Genomic DNA, 13,792 nt, shown 5'->3' with positions numbered 1-13,792 from the left:
AGGTAATAAAATAAACTGTAGATAAACCTGGTATCTATTATCATTTAACTCTATGGAAACTGGCATGGAAACCTCTGTTAAACATGGGCATTTTAAAGTGTGTCCCTGAGCATCAGAAGACCAAGCCACCTTGTTGAGTATTTAGGGTAAACTAATCACAAGTTTGGTGCTTAACTTTCTGGGCTTCCTTCCTTCTCTATAATTTTTGACCTTGGTCTGCAGTTTCATCTGACTTTCTCCGGCATCCCAGCATTTATTCACTGATAATGATGTGAGAATATGGAGGAGGTATTTGACAGGTCAGAACAGCACACCCCTTGAGTTTCTGGCAGAAATATCCTCTTAATTACATTTGCTCTGCTCTTGTGACCCTTACAAGCTGCCTCCAAGGGGTTCCTAGCACATTCATCCAGAGCTGCTTGAGATCGTATGGGGGCTCCTCAGATCCTGTCAGTTGTCCCAGCTGCCCTGGGCACCTTACCCACCCAGGTCCCTGTGATGTGAGCTAGAGTTCACTGCATGGGAAAATCCTGTGGTTGTGCATTGCCTACACAGCTAGGGGACAGCAAGTTTGAGAAGTGATATCAAGGCCCTGCTCCAGGCAATGAAATTTTCCAGCTCACTTTAGCAAATAAACCCAAGAGGCTGGTACTCACTGCCGAGGATCAGCCTATGGAAAATCAGAGCTGGTGCTCATCAACAACTGGGGAAGGTCCAAACATCCCAACTGTTCTTTGTGTACTGGCAACCCACACAGACTGGCCTAGCTGTTCCCTTTGTCTCATGGCTCAACTGAAGACTGACCACTACAAGAGCTCCCTCCCTCACAGCCACCACCAAATCCAATCTTCCCAGCAAACAGTATTCCAGAACCCTACTGTTCACAGAAGTCTCTGTTCCAACATTTCGTTACAAAGTAATTTAAACAACACATGGAGGTTTCATTCTGATGGTCTTCCCCATGCTCTAAACTTGGAGCTCAAATGGAAATCAGGCTAAGGACTTTCAGTGGAAAGCTGGTGACAGGAATTTTATGAAATGAGCTCCCAAACATCATAAAAACACTGGATGTTGGCACGAAGGGAAACTGATTAGATAGGCTCTAAATAGGACTTATTGAGAAATTTAGCAGTGACAATATAAAAATCTATACACTCATCATTTGAAGAGAGAAGCTGCCTACTATTAATTATTTTTCTGAAATGTTACTTGGTTATTCAACCTATACTTTTATCTGAATTTGAAATAAAATGCATTACAACAACACTTGACTGACAGTCTTATAAGCACTAGGGAAAATCATCCAAGTATTCTATCAACCCATTTTTCTTTCCTGAGAGTAAATGGAACACTGATAGACAGAAATATGAATTTATTTTACTGACAATTCCCATTATCTTAACTCTAAATTACATCTCAAACACCACAATCTTTTAAGGACATATATATGTAAGACAATTTTAGACATTTGTTTTGGTTTGATTGAAATATAATCAATAGGTAATTTAAATATTATTAAATATTTACTATTATTTTAAATAGTTAAATATTGTTAAATATTTAAATTTTAGATATATGGGATGTGTTAAACAAAAATGAGTTAAAAGCATTCCTTAGGCTTGCACCTATATGAGAAATAGGTGGGAAGGAATGTCTTTTAGTGTCTGGTGTTTATATCCTGTGGGATTTTTCAGGAAAACTAATAGAGGATGATATCTAAACCTTCAAAAATCATATTTCATAGAGCAAGTTTGATGGAAATCAACAAGTTAAGTTCCTTTTCCTGAGTATGTAGGTATAAGTGTATTTATTATTACAAGACAGACGGTAATTATACAATAAATCAACATCCTAGGGCTTCTATGTATACCCTTCCTCTTTGTTGGTATAAAGAATGTCTAGAACAAAGCTCAAATATCTCATAGCATTCTTAAAAATTTTATAACAACAGTGAGAATTCATCTACAAAACTGCAACATAAAATATAACATTTCTACGGTCATAAGTGTTTAAAGCATTTTACACTTATCATTTGCTAGTAAATCATTTTAATTCTGTGAACAATTGTAGATCCTTGAGGCTTCTATTCTCGACCCAGATATTCATTCACATTTATTTTTTATTGCTTTAATGAATGCCACCTTGCATGGACACAACATAGCAAAAAAGCAGAGTGCTTAGGGCCTGTGTAGATAAATAGTTGATTTTGTGTATATAAAAAGAAAGCTTAGATTGCCCCCTCCACATGAATGATATATCTGGAACTATAAATGCATTTTGTTCTGTTTTAAAGGTTATTGTATGAAGACAATAAACCATTTCAAATACATTTAAAAAATTCCTGAGACTGTCAGATTTTTCTTTCCTCCTTTCTTATCATGCACACACAATGGTTGTGAAGAACACATAATTCTTATGTAATGTGGCTGAATACCAAGCTAGTCTATATTGTGATGTGTGTGTGTGCACTTCTTTATAATGGAGAAAAACTGGATTTCAAATGCAAAGTTTAGTAACTTGAGACAATACCACATTCTCCCTTCAGCTGGGTAATAGTGATTATAGGTGGTCCAGCCAGTTTCTGACTGGTCCTACCCCACTGAAGTAACCAGCATGACACTGGAATTCTGGGCTTTTGTTGGATCGTGCCTTTTGAGCTTCTGTTTCCTTATTTTTTCTTTCTCCATTTTGGGTTGCTTCTACTGGCCTCTGCTGACACAGGGTTATTGCTACACCCTCAATTAATCCCTGTGGCCAAACACAGGCAATCGTAAAGTCTGACTATGTTTACTGGGAGGTTTCTGATATTACTAACATCAGATGCACACAAGGTGTTTTTGATTTGATTCATCCCCAAAATGGCTATCTTGAATGGTGAGGATAACTTTGAAATTTTAAAACCATCATAACTCCACAAAACAGAAAACATTTGATAGAAGAAACAAAAGTCGTAAAAAGAGAGAGAGCTTTAGTCTTGCTGGCGGGACAATACCTGTTTTAATTGCGTATTTTAGAGCTGTTTGGCAATGCGTCAGAATTTCCTCCAGATTTTGTGGTTGGTCTGCCAACTCCCAGTTATACTCTTGAAGAAGCTCATTAGGATAATGGAAATCAATCACTTTGGTTGATCTATCGAAACTTTTCACCACATACTGGAGCAAAATATCCATAACAGCCTGGAGAAAAGCTAAAGTGGGTCTTTCTCCATCACACGCTGGTAGCAGGTCTGAAACAACAGAATTAAAAGGACACATGTCGAGTTTACTATGGGAATGTGCAGCCAAGGTATTGATCCAGCAATTTCTCTTTTATTATGAGAGTTTTTTTTTATCATGCCAGTATTCACAGCGACTGAGACAAGGACGGTGCCCGCGAGTTCGAGGCCAGCCTGGGTTTTAGAAATAAGACTGTTATAAGTAAGCAAATGAACAAAGGAAAAAACAGCATTTGTACATGCAGAGCAAATGAAATTGCATTTTCTCTTTTTTTCCGGAATCAATTCTTGCATTTCAGTTCTTGCTTTTGTTTTGCTAGCTTTTTTTCCTTTCAAAAAGAGTGTCTCCATTTATCTATTTCACCAGCGTGACGTGTGTCCTAAATGTTCTTAGTAAATCATGTTAGATGTTTATGAAATACTTCACATCAGAAATGTTTGAGAAATGCTTTCAGGCAAATCAGTAAAAGTGGACCATAAAGCTATTCTGGCTCCTTGAAGGCCAGAGGTTTCCCCAATTCCTCTGTGTATTTTTGTGTGGATGTGGCTGTGGCTGTGCCTGCGCTTGCGCTATTTGGAGACTGGGTGTGTGAGGGTAAAATATAGCCCTCAGGTCGCACGTGAACGGAATCCTTCCCTTGTGAAATCGCGGGTACAATAGACACGCACTCCAATCTAAAGACCTAATATATCTCAACGATTCTGAATCCCCTGGCAGGACACTTGGACACAGAATCCTACCTGGAGGTCCCAGCAACACAAGGCAGCGGACCAGGTCCCCCGCCAGGCTGTAGGTGCCACATGCAGCTCGCAGGGCTGGTGGCCCCGGAGTCCCTTTGAAGTGAGCAGACAGGAGTCCGGGCTTGTACGTCGCAGACAGGCCCACCATTTCTGGAGTTCTGCGTAAAATTCTTATAGGGCCCGCCTTTGCCAGCCTCTTTGTCCGCGGGCTGGAGGGCTCTTAGGGCCTGGCGCTGCCAGCCTGAGGGAGGTGGGCGGGGCGGAGCAAGGGCCAGGTGCCTTTACCTGTTGCGTTCAGAAACGCATAGTTGACATCCGCTTTGGGGCAGCTACAGGGCTTCTGGTCACAGGTGCAGGTGACCTTCCCAGTGGCAGTCCGCGGAGGCGCCTTCCCGCTGCTCTCTGCTGGCTTCTCCGCATCTCCATAGAGCAAGGCTGGACAAGGACACCGGGCGCGGGCCTTGGTCAGCCACAGATGGGCCCCCGCTCCCTCATCCCAGCCCAGAAAAGTCCCCTTCTTCCCCAGACCCCGCACTCACCGCACAGCTTGTTTCCGATGCCGCCAGTGAACTTTTGGGCCACCTGGCACCAGGCTCTCGCTGCAAAGGAGGACGGCCAGGCAGGTAGCAAGGCAGAGAGAAAACAGCAGAGGGGCGACTGAAATTTCGTTTTAGAGGAGCAACGTCTACCAGCCCGAGGTCGGAGACCCCGCCGCCTCCCTCCCGGACCTCTCTGCAGCGAGCAGGTGGGGGCGCGCAGGAGGACCCGGCAGCCCTCCAGTTCCTCAATTCGTGCACCGAGGAGACCTTCGCACTTCTTTCCCAGGTCCGCGCGCCTCCCCACGGAGCTAATTTTCCCCAGATACCAAGGCTGTCCACTTCTCTGCTTGCTCTGCTTTCAGGTCAAAAATTCCTCCCCGCTCCCCCTTCCCTTTCTCTGCCACCCCTCTGCCCCTGCCCAGGGTCTAGACGTCGAGATGCGCTGCCCGGGGGACCACGAATCTGGCATCCTGGAGTCACTGCCGTCCATAGCGAGCTTAGCCCGTGAGAGAGCCTGGGACACGTAGAGCGTCTTCCCAGGGGACAAAGGGCTCCGAGAGATGGTCAGTTTTGGGAATTAACCCGAGAGCCAGGCGAAGGGCCCAGAGAAGTTTCCCGTTGCAGGTGACAGAGCATCCTCTTCTTCTCCGGAACCCAGCGAACCACAGGCCACCCACGAAGGTCTCCTTCTGCGGGCAGGTCCCCGTGGTCCTACCTGTGCCTTGGTTCTCAGGATCCCCAGAGCCATCTTCGGACCCAAAAGACCAAAAGCCGGAGCCTGGAGATGCCATGGGCTCTGCGAGCTTGACGCCAATGGGCGAAGTGCGGGCTCTGCGCGAGCTGCCTTCGGGCTCGGCCCGGTGCGCGCGTGCGTGCCGAGTGTGGCGGGAGGAGGGCAGTGCGCGGTCGGGCGCTGAGGGTGGGTGTCACACCGGGACAGGAAACGTGCGTGTCTGAGTGTGCGAGTGCGCGCGTGTGCTAGGGTTAGGGATTGGGGGTGTGGGCGCGGGGGCGTGTGGAATGCGCGGAGACTGAGTAGAGTTGGAAGGCTGCTGGCAGGCTGGAGATTGGAAGGACCCTATGTTGAGGGACAGGGAGCCCAGCGGGGATGGAAGGATGGATGGATGGATGGATGGATGGGAGGGTGGCGAGCGAAGACGGGGAGAGTGAGGCGCTGAGTCGTGAGGGTGCGAGGCGGAGTGCGCGGGGCCGGGGTGCGGGGAGGCTGCGCGCCAGGCGCGAGCCAGGGCGGAAAGACACCGGGTCTGCGCGGGCTCGGGGCGCTGTCCAGGGTGCTGCGCGAGCAGCTGCGCGCGGACCTCAGCCACCCGCAGACCCCCGGGATCGTGGCGAGGCTGCAAGCGTGGCTGAGACCAGTTTTATGAGTGCATAGATTGGCTCATTGTTTGAGGGCTGACTCTGGCTGCATGCAGGGAAAAGAGGTTTCCCCTGCCGCCCTCTTCCAAACGGGTGTTGAGGTCGCTGTGACCTCCAAGGCCCAGGCAGCCCAGCCGCAATCAGGCGCTGCTCAGGATCCTGGGGAGGGGACGGAGGGGGTAGGCCTCCCACGCGCCACGATCCTTGCCTACCGAGCTATTCTAGCGCAGCCAGGCGCCGGGTCTCCAGGCCCACCGTCCAGGGTTTGATTGACGGACGGCTGGGGAGAAAGGCTGCTGATTGAGGCAATTAAAATCTAAGCTGGAGCCCATCACAGAGGACCTCAGGCTGGGGAAAATAAAAAAAAAAAACAACCAAAAAACGGAAAAAACTTCTTGGAAGGGAGCAGAGGAGAGCAGCTAGAGCAGACAGGATTGATGGCCGGTGGGGGAGGGGATCCGGTCCTTCCCTTTGGTGACCTTGGCCCACAGTGATGTGTGTGTGTTGGGGGGGTTGTCGTTGCTTACGCATGACTTGAGTCTGTATGAGTGTGGGAGGGTGGAAGGGGCTTCCAATGAAACATGTGGGCCTTTCAAATGCGAGCAAAATAATCGCCTTCTTAACCCCTCATTTTAAGGGGACTCAAACCAGTGGCCGGTTGCCCCGTTCAATGGGAAGCTTCGTCTTTATGGCGTCCCAGGAGTCCTGGGTCACCAACCTCTGAGGCCCATTGAGAAGTAGTTCCTTGCTTGTTTTTTTAATAAAGCAAGAAAATCTTTTCTATTTGATGTTTTCCTTCCCCTAAAGGCCATTAGACACTGGGAAGGGGCCCTAAGGATTCGCCCGGAGTTAGACTTAGCGTTGGTCTCTCTTGGCTGGGAAGATTGTGCTCACCTGAGCCTGTAGCTCCAGGCTGGCAGCGAGGGAAAGAATGACCTTGCCGGGAAAGGGCGGCGTTCTTCTTCCGCTCTGGCTGCCTTTCCCCTTGCCCTGAGCTAGCGCCCGTCACTTCCATTGTGTCTGCACTGGCACGGAAGCTGAGATCCTGAGACCCTCTCTCCTAGTGATGAGGGTCGTTCTTTTATGTAGGGTGCCTCATGGCCTCCTTGACACCCAATTTTGTGTCCCCAGGTGCATTATCTCTAGGTCAATTCTCTCCACCAAGGGTGGCCTCCTTCCTAGGTGACTGAGTCCAGGGGACCCTGAGGAGCCAGTTGATGCTCAAGGAAGCCTCGAATGGAGGCAGATGAGAGTACTGTTGGCCTGGAGCTGGCTCTGGTGAGAAGCAGGGACCAGGATTCTTGAGGGCAGTGATCTTGAACCCTGGACTCAGCTCGCCCTTCTTCTGCACTCCTGGCCCCTCACAAAGCTTCAGCTGACAAGGACGGGTGACAGCTCCACGAAAACAGAAACCTCGGTTCTTGCCCTAGCTTTACAGATAGGAACGGGAGAGCCTGATTCTTTGTCTAAATCCACACCAAGTATTTCTCTGCAAACCATCAGGCTGGGCTTGTAGAGCGTCTCAAAACCCGATGAATGATTTCACACACAAAGACTCTTCAAAATAAGCTCCCAAGGAAGATGTGGATTAAAATAGGAGGAATGTAGAAAGCCCAACACCTGAATTTAACTTTTATTATTATTATTTTGAAATACAGTGATTTAAAATGTTGCTGTTTAAACTTAAATCCGACAGCTCCGGAATATTTTTTTTTAAAAAAACTAATGTTAGTATTTACATTAAAAGAACTTAAGCACACCAATTTAAATGCAGACTGGGATCTGATTTGTCTCTCCATAAAGCCATCCTTTCCTAGACAGCAATTTGCTTTGAAAAAATGTTTCAATTCCCCAAAGAGCTCAGTTCCCCCTCTCTTGTGCTAGGGGTTGGTGATAACAAAAGAGCGCAAGGAGGTAATAATTATAGTAATTAGTTCACAAAGCAGGCAGCCGGCGGGTGGGAAGGGAAGGCTGGCCAGCCCCGGGACAAGACCTTCCTCCAACACACAGAAGGACCCAAAGCTACAACACAGCACCGCACCGGCTTCCTGGGATGACTTGCTTATTGTCCAGGGTTCACCCAGAGATCCTGCTGCTGGCCAAAGAAATATATTTGGTACAAGTTTTCCTTTGCATCCTTTAGGTGCTTAAATACTGAACAACAGAAAATGAAGAATGGGCGGGGTGAGGGAACAAAAACAAAAACAAAAATGCAACCTTCCAAGAACTGGCTATTCTCTTTCCCAGTCTTGAGAACCTGGCTTGTATGTGTGTGATGTGTGTGTGTTTGTGTGTGTGTAGAAGCAGGGTTTGTTGTTTCCCTATCGAGATGTGAGGGCTCTCTGGTGTGCAGGGGCATCGGGAACACCAGAGTAGAAGGGTGGGCCCGGCTTGGCAGCCTGTCTGGTGCCAGATCCTCCCCACAGTGCCTGTCTCCCGGGTGCAGAGGGCCCCCGGACTCCCTGTCCACTGGCCCATGTGCTCCCTTAAGCTGCCTTCGGTTGGCCCCGGTGCAGGCTCCCTTGCTTCGTGGGTTGCTTTGTGGGTCTGCCCAAGGCCAGTGATTCCTTTGTCAGGTCTGTTAGGTCCCAAACCCGAATGAAGAGGTGGTTCTAACCCTGGGAAGGGGACTGGAGCTCATTTTGACTCCAGATTTGGAGACCTCCCCTCAGCCAGATCTCCGTTCAAGTTGAGTCTGCACAGCTCCATCTTTGGGGAGAGTGCTAAAGTGCATCAGCTCACTCTGAACGTCTCTCTAGTGGCTTTTTGCTTGGGCTCCAGGGTACCCTGGTCAGGCTAGAACTCTTCTGCCCATTCAGTCCTCTGTGGCACAACTTTATCACCCTTATCCTTCCTCCCCATGTGGCTTCTATGGGGAGGGCGTCTTTTTTAAAAATTGGCTGCTGTTAACTGATGAACGTAAACCCCTGCCATCCATGGTCCTCACCCCAATCTGATTCTGAGGAGTACAGACCATATGACCATATGCAGAGTAGCAGAACCTCATCACTAAAGGTTTTGCTGAGTGAGTAAAGGAAGCCGACCCACACGCGTTGTCTGGGGAGGCAGCAGCGTGTTTTGGGTTTGGAGTGCCGGTTTGCATGGCAAGTTTCAAGTTAGACTGTGTTTATTTGATCTGGCCAGGAATGGGTGTTTGCTGATGCAGGCACTTCAGTTAGAGAGCAGAGGTGAAGGACCTCGTAGACCAGACTTGCAAACCGCGGACTTTCCAAGGCACTTCTTTATTTAGCAATAATAATAAACAAGGAAGAAGAAAGCTCAAGTTTGAAATGAAGTTCACTGCCAAGGTTCCCGTCCTCCCTCACTCGGCCTTTGCGGTCACAGTTTCCACCCAGCTACGAAAGAGGGTCCCTAGGTCCCTTTGCAAGAAAGTAGAAGTCTAACTGAAAGAGGAGCTGGCGACAGCTCCGGCACAGTTCGGTGACAAGGGCACAAGCAAGTGCCAAAGAGACATTTAGAAAATGGGGCTGGAAGCTGGTGGACGAGAGGGGGAGAGGAGGCGCGGAAGTCTGTGGGCGCAGAGGCGTCCAGGGCTCTTCCCCAAGGGATCCAAGTTTTCTTCCTTCAGACGAGGGCGACTGGCCCGGGAGGTCCAAGCTTCCGACTTTGGTGCGTGTGGCCCCGCAGGCTCGGGCACTCTCCGCAGACGGAGGCTTTTCTGTAGGTGAGTTACCGCTGCTGCACCAGGCGCCGGCGCTGGGAGGTTTTGCGCAGGAGCCTCCGGTAGTCGTAGGGGTGGGCGGCTGCCCGCTGGTCCTCCTCCTCCTCCTCCTCCTCGGGACTCCCAGCAGCTGTGCGGCACCTGCCAGCGAGACCCAGGTTCCGGTCGTTAGTGACAACACCGCATCCGCACCCGCTCCGAGTCAGACTAGTTTTCTTCCTTCTGCCTCCCATCAATCCCTGGGCATTAAAAAAAGGTATAATCACAATGTCAGGCGGGCCTGCTCACGCCTTTAATTCCAGCAGAGGAAGGAGGATCGCCGTGAGTTCAAGGCTACCCCGAGATTACATGTGAATTCCAGGTCAGCCTGGGCTAGAGCGAAACCCTACCTGGGAAAAAACACACAAACAAACAAACGAAAAAAGAGAGAGGCGAATGGCCAAAGGTAGCTGCCATTATGCTCAGCAGGTTTTCAAAATGGAACCTAGTGTCTGTGTTTCGATGAGAACTAAGCATCCACAGGTGGAGAACTGAACCAAAAATAATCTACACTCTATACACAAATTTAGTGCCTTAATTTTTGATACCCTTTCATCAAATTCAGGGTATCTGCCTGGACAGACACACTTTAAATTTTATTACTGCTCAAATGTTTCTTTTAAACATGGCCCTCAATCCCGGCCACCCCATTCTGCTAATGACACAAGGTAGAATCTTTCCCTTTAGCTTCTCAAGGTCTCAGTATTTTAATGAAGTCACCAGGCCAGTATTCCTGGTCCTACCCTAATAAACCACAGCCAATGTTTGTCTTCACATTGTGTTGCTGGCCTCAGGAAGTGCAGTCTTCCTACTGTGCATCCTCACAGATTCATTCATTTCTTGAACACCTGCTAAATGCCAGGTGCCAGGTTAGGTAGGTGATTGGAAAACAACAGTCCCCACTATTATGGAGTTTCAAGTTTGGTGTGGAGCAAGCACAAATAATTTCAAAATATCAAGTGATGAGAGGTATGATAGAAAAACAAAGCAGGGTGAGGGAGTGATGGTGTGTGTACAAATTGTGATGGTTAAAAAAAAAGACCTCTGAGAAGGGTGGCATTTGAGAAGAGATCTGAAGGGTTAGTGAACCATGGGGGTTTCTTGGGGGTCCAGTCATTCAAGGACAGTAGACCAACCAGCTGTAAGCTCCCGAGACTACACCATACACACCATATTCAAGGACAGCAAGGAGGCCATTGTGGCTTGAGTGGAATAAACAAGGGGAAGAGAAAAGGAAGATGAATGAAAGCAGGAGGAAGGAGGGCACGTTATGGCAGATGGCTTGGTGCATTGAGATCGTGACGGAGATTAGATTTTTAGAGTGAGAGAAACCGTGAAGGATTCTGAGTAGAGGAAGTTGGCTGTCAGAATGAAATGAGGGAGGCCTGTTAAAAGGCACTGCAACCATCCAGGCAGAATTGATAATGGCTTGGACTAGACTTACACAGGAAGATGTGAGAATTGGCCATATTCTCATTAGACTTGGAAGGTAGAACTGAGATTGATGATGGTAGGGAAGATATGGAAGTCAAGAATGGCCCCACAGGTTTTTACTTGAACACTGTAAAGTTGGAAATGCTGTTTGTTGAGATCTAAAAAAGACGCCGAGGAAGGGGGTAAATGTTTGAGTTTTGGAAATGTTAAGTTTGAGATACTTACTGGAAATTGAAGAGGACAGGCTGATATGCTGAAGAAGCAGTCGGATGTGAGTTTTGATGCAGACTAGAGAGCTCACTTCACTTTAAGGACATAAGTGGTATTTTCAGTATGGTAGTACACATTTATAAAGCAAAAGATGAGACACTCCAATACTGAGAAACCAGTGTAGATAGTGAGGCAAGAGGCAAACCAACAGAAGGCTGCTCTGGAGGCCAATAAAGAAGGTATTTTAAGAGCCAGCATATGGTGGTGCAAGTTCAAGGCCAGACTGAGCACAGATTGATTTCCACTCTAGTCTATGTTAATGAGTGAAATTTTACCTCAAAAGAACAAAAAAGAATTAAAAGTAAAATAAGACATCACCAACAACTACAAACCCCAACTAATTACAGGTGTTAAATGCTGCCAATGGGAAAAGATGAAGATGGAGAATTGATCATGGGATGTGGAAATTGGTGGTTACTGACAACCACCACTTTTCAGTGAAGTGGAGGGAGTGGAAATGTGAGTAAAGCAGACTAAAGGAGAACGGGAAAGGAGGATGAAGAGAAGATAGTGCTTTTACATTTAATGAAGAGCAGGATCTCTGGGGTCTTGAAGGAGGACTAAGGATGTTTTCTATTATGGGCCTACTTCCATTATGTTGAAAGGTTGTTCGAAGTGATTGGTAAAGTGGTCATACATTAAAGATGTTGAAATTACAGGCAACTAGGCAACAGCTATATGACAATATTCTTGAATGGCTGGAAAGACTTGGGTGCACAGTTGGAAGGGGTGGATTAAGTTAAGAGGCCAGATAGGTCGTCTACAGTGTGTAAATAGAAGTGGATGGTAAGTGGCAAAAGGGCTGACAGATTTGGTGATGGAAGCATGTGTCTGTACCTTGCTTTGTAGGCAAGTGCATTTACTTCTTTGCCATCTCTCTACCTTGAATTATTATTATTTTGAGACAGGTTTATTAATGAACTTTGAGCTCATCTATTCATCTAGGCTAGCTAGCCAACAAGACTCAGGAATCTTCCTGTTTCCATCTCCTTAGTTTTAGGAATACAGGCACACATCACATCCAGCTGTTAGTAAGTTCTGAGGATCTGAGCTTAGATTCTCATGCTTGCTTGGCTAGCACTTCACTGACTGAAGTTATCTCCCCAGCCTCTGATTCTCCTACTCTTTTTTAAAAAAATATTTTTATTTATTTGTAAGAAGAGAGAGAGAGAGAGAGAGAGAGAGAGAGAGAGAGAGAGAGAGAAGAGAAGAGAAGAGAAGAGAAGAGGAGAGGAGAGGAGAGGAGAGGAGAGGAGAGATAGAGAAAATGGATGCACAATGGCCTCCAGCTGCTGCAAGCTCCATATGCATGTGCCACATTATGTATCTGGCCTTATGAGGATACTTTAGTCAAACTTGGCTCGCTAGACTTTGTAGGCAAGTGCCTTAACTGCTGAGCCATCTCTCCAGGCTCTGATTCTCCTACTCTTGACTGATGTACTCTTGTATCATCTTATTTCTCCATTCCACTCTGTCTACAAATTCTTGCCATAATTAAAATCCCACCCACATCATTCACTATTGTTCAACAGAAGCCTCTCTAGATTACATAATAAGAGGAGGAGAAGAGAACATGGTTTCTGTTGCCCATAATGCTACTCTCCAACCACTGATTTACTACCACCAATTGTTTTCTTTTTTTGAATGTTTTTATTATGGACATACTTAGTATGGATACGTCATGGTTGGTACCACCCTTTCCTTCATCCCTGCCCCCATTCTGCTTGGGGACTTCCTCAGGGTTGCTGGTTTTCCCCATGGGGTTGTGGGTTATGTGTTGTGAGAGTTGCACATACTGGGGGCAATGCCTCTGGGTTTGAACTTCCAACATGTGGCTCTTATAATCTTTCTGCTTCTCTTTTGCAAAAATTCCATGAGCTGTGCTCCCATCACCAATTAGGCTCTGCAGGCAAGCGCTTTAACTGCTGAGCCATCTCTCCAACCCTAGAAATCTTTTAAAAAGAGGGTACTATTATTAATTATACCAGCAAAAGGGTATACATTGAGATTTTCCTAGGACACTTGGGATGTATAATTATGATTCCACAATATTTGTGATTTAACTTTTACAATATCACTATCACACTGTAATGTTCAATGCACATGTTGTCATTAGTTGCTACATAGAATAAAGTTACTTAAGGATTGAATTTTGAATGTGCAGTAGAACATATAACAAACTGCATCTTGTTACCTTTCATGAGCCTTACTGTGCTGATCCTGGAGGTCCTGCTCTGGTCTCTGTTCTCTTAAATTAGGATTATGGTCGTTTGGTCCAGAACAGCTGGGCAAAAATTCCTTATAGTAGAAATCCTCTAAATCTAGTAATTTTCCTTGACTGGAAATGAACATATAAGCACATAAACATAAACCTCAGTCTAATTTCTACTTACTTGACTTATAGAAATGTTTTCTTCTTTTACTATAACTTAAGAGCCACAATACATGTCAACGTAAATTGGAGTAGTCATGAAGTGTGCTTCAAGAGCACTGGCC

General features: G+C 46.7%; 2 protein-coding genes across 2 annotated transcripts in view; both read right to left on the bottom strand.

Moving 5' to 3' along the window:
• The window catches only part of Gad2 (glutamate decarboxylase 2), a 75,944-nt gene extending 70,247 nt beyond the window's left edge, over positions 1-5,697 (bottom strand). The window contains exons 1-4 of the mRNA XM_004659761.2: positions 5,210-5,697; positions 4,495-4,554; positions 4,241-4,390; positions 2,993-3,226 (exon numbers count right to left, since the gene is read on the bottom strand). Coding sequence (XP_004659818.1) covers positions 2,993-3,226; positions 4,241-4,390; positions 4,495-4,554; positions 5,210-5,285 — 520 coding nt within the window. The 5' untranslated portion in view covers positions 5,286-5,697. The remainder of the gene's footprint in view (positions 1-2,992; positions 3,227-4,240; positions 4,391-4,494; positions 4,555-5,209) is intronic.
• Positions 5,698-9,318: 3,621 nt separating this feature from the next.
• Myo3a (myosin IIIA) overlaps positions 9,319-13,792 on the bottom strand; it is a 167,371-nt gene continuing 162,897 nt past the window's right edge. Inside the window, exons 32-33 of the mRNA XM_004659674.3 lie at positions 13,491-13,634; positions 9,319-9,694 (exon numbers count right to left, since the gene is read on the bottom strand). Of these exons, the coding sequence (XP_004659731.2) occupies positions 9,562-9,694; positions 13,491-13,634 (277 nt within the window). The 3' untranslated portion in view covers positions 9,319-9,561. The remainder of the gene's footprint in view (positions 9,695-13,490; positions 13,635-13,792) is intronic.

Source organism: Jaculus jaculus, chromosome 5, assembly GCF_020740685.1.
Source record: "Jaculus jaculus isolate mJacJac1 chromosome 5, mJacJac1.mat.Y.cur, whole genome shotgun sequence".
Lineage (NCBI taxonomy): Eukaryota > Metazoa > Chordata > Mammalia > Rodentia > Dipodidae > Jaculus > Jaculus jaculus.
The sequence above is the reverse complement of the archived record's forward strand: the minus strand, read 5'-3'. Positions and strand labels throughout refer to the sequence as shown.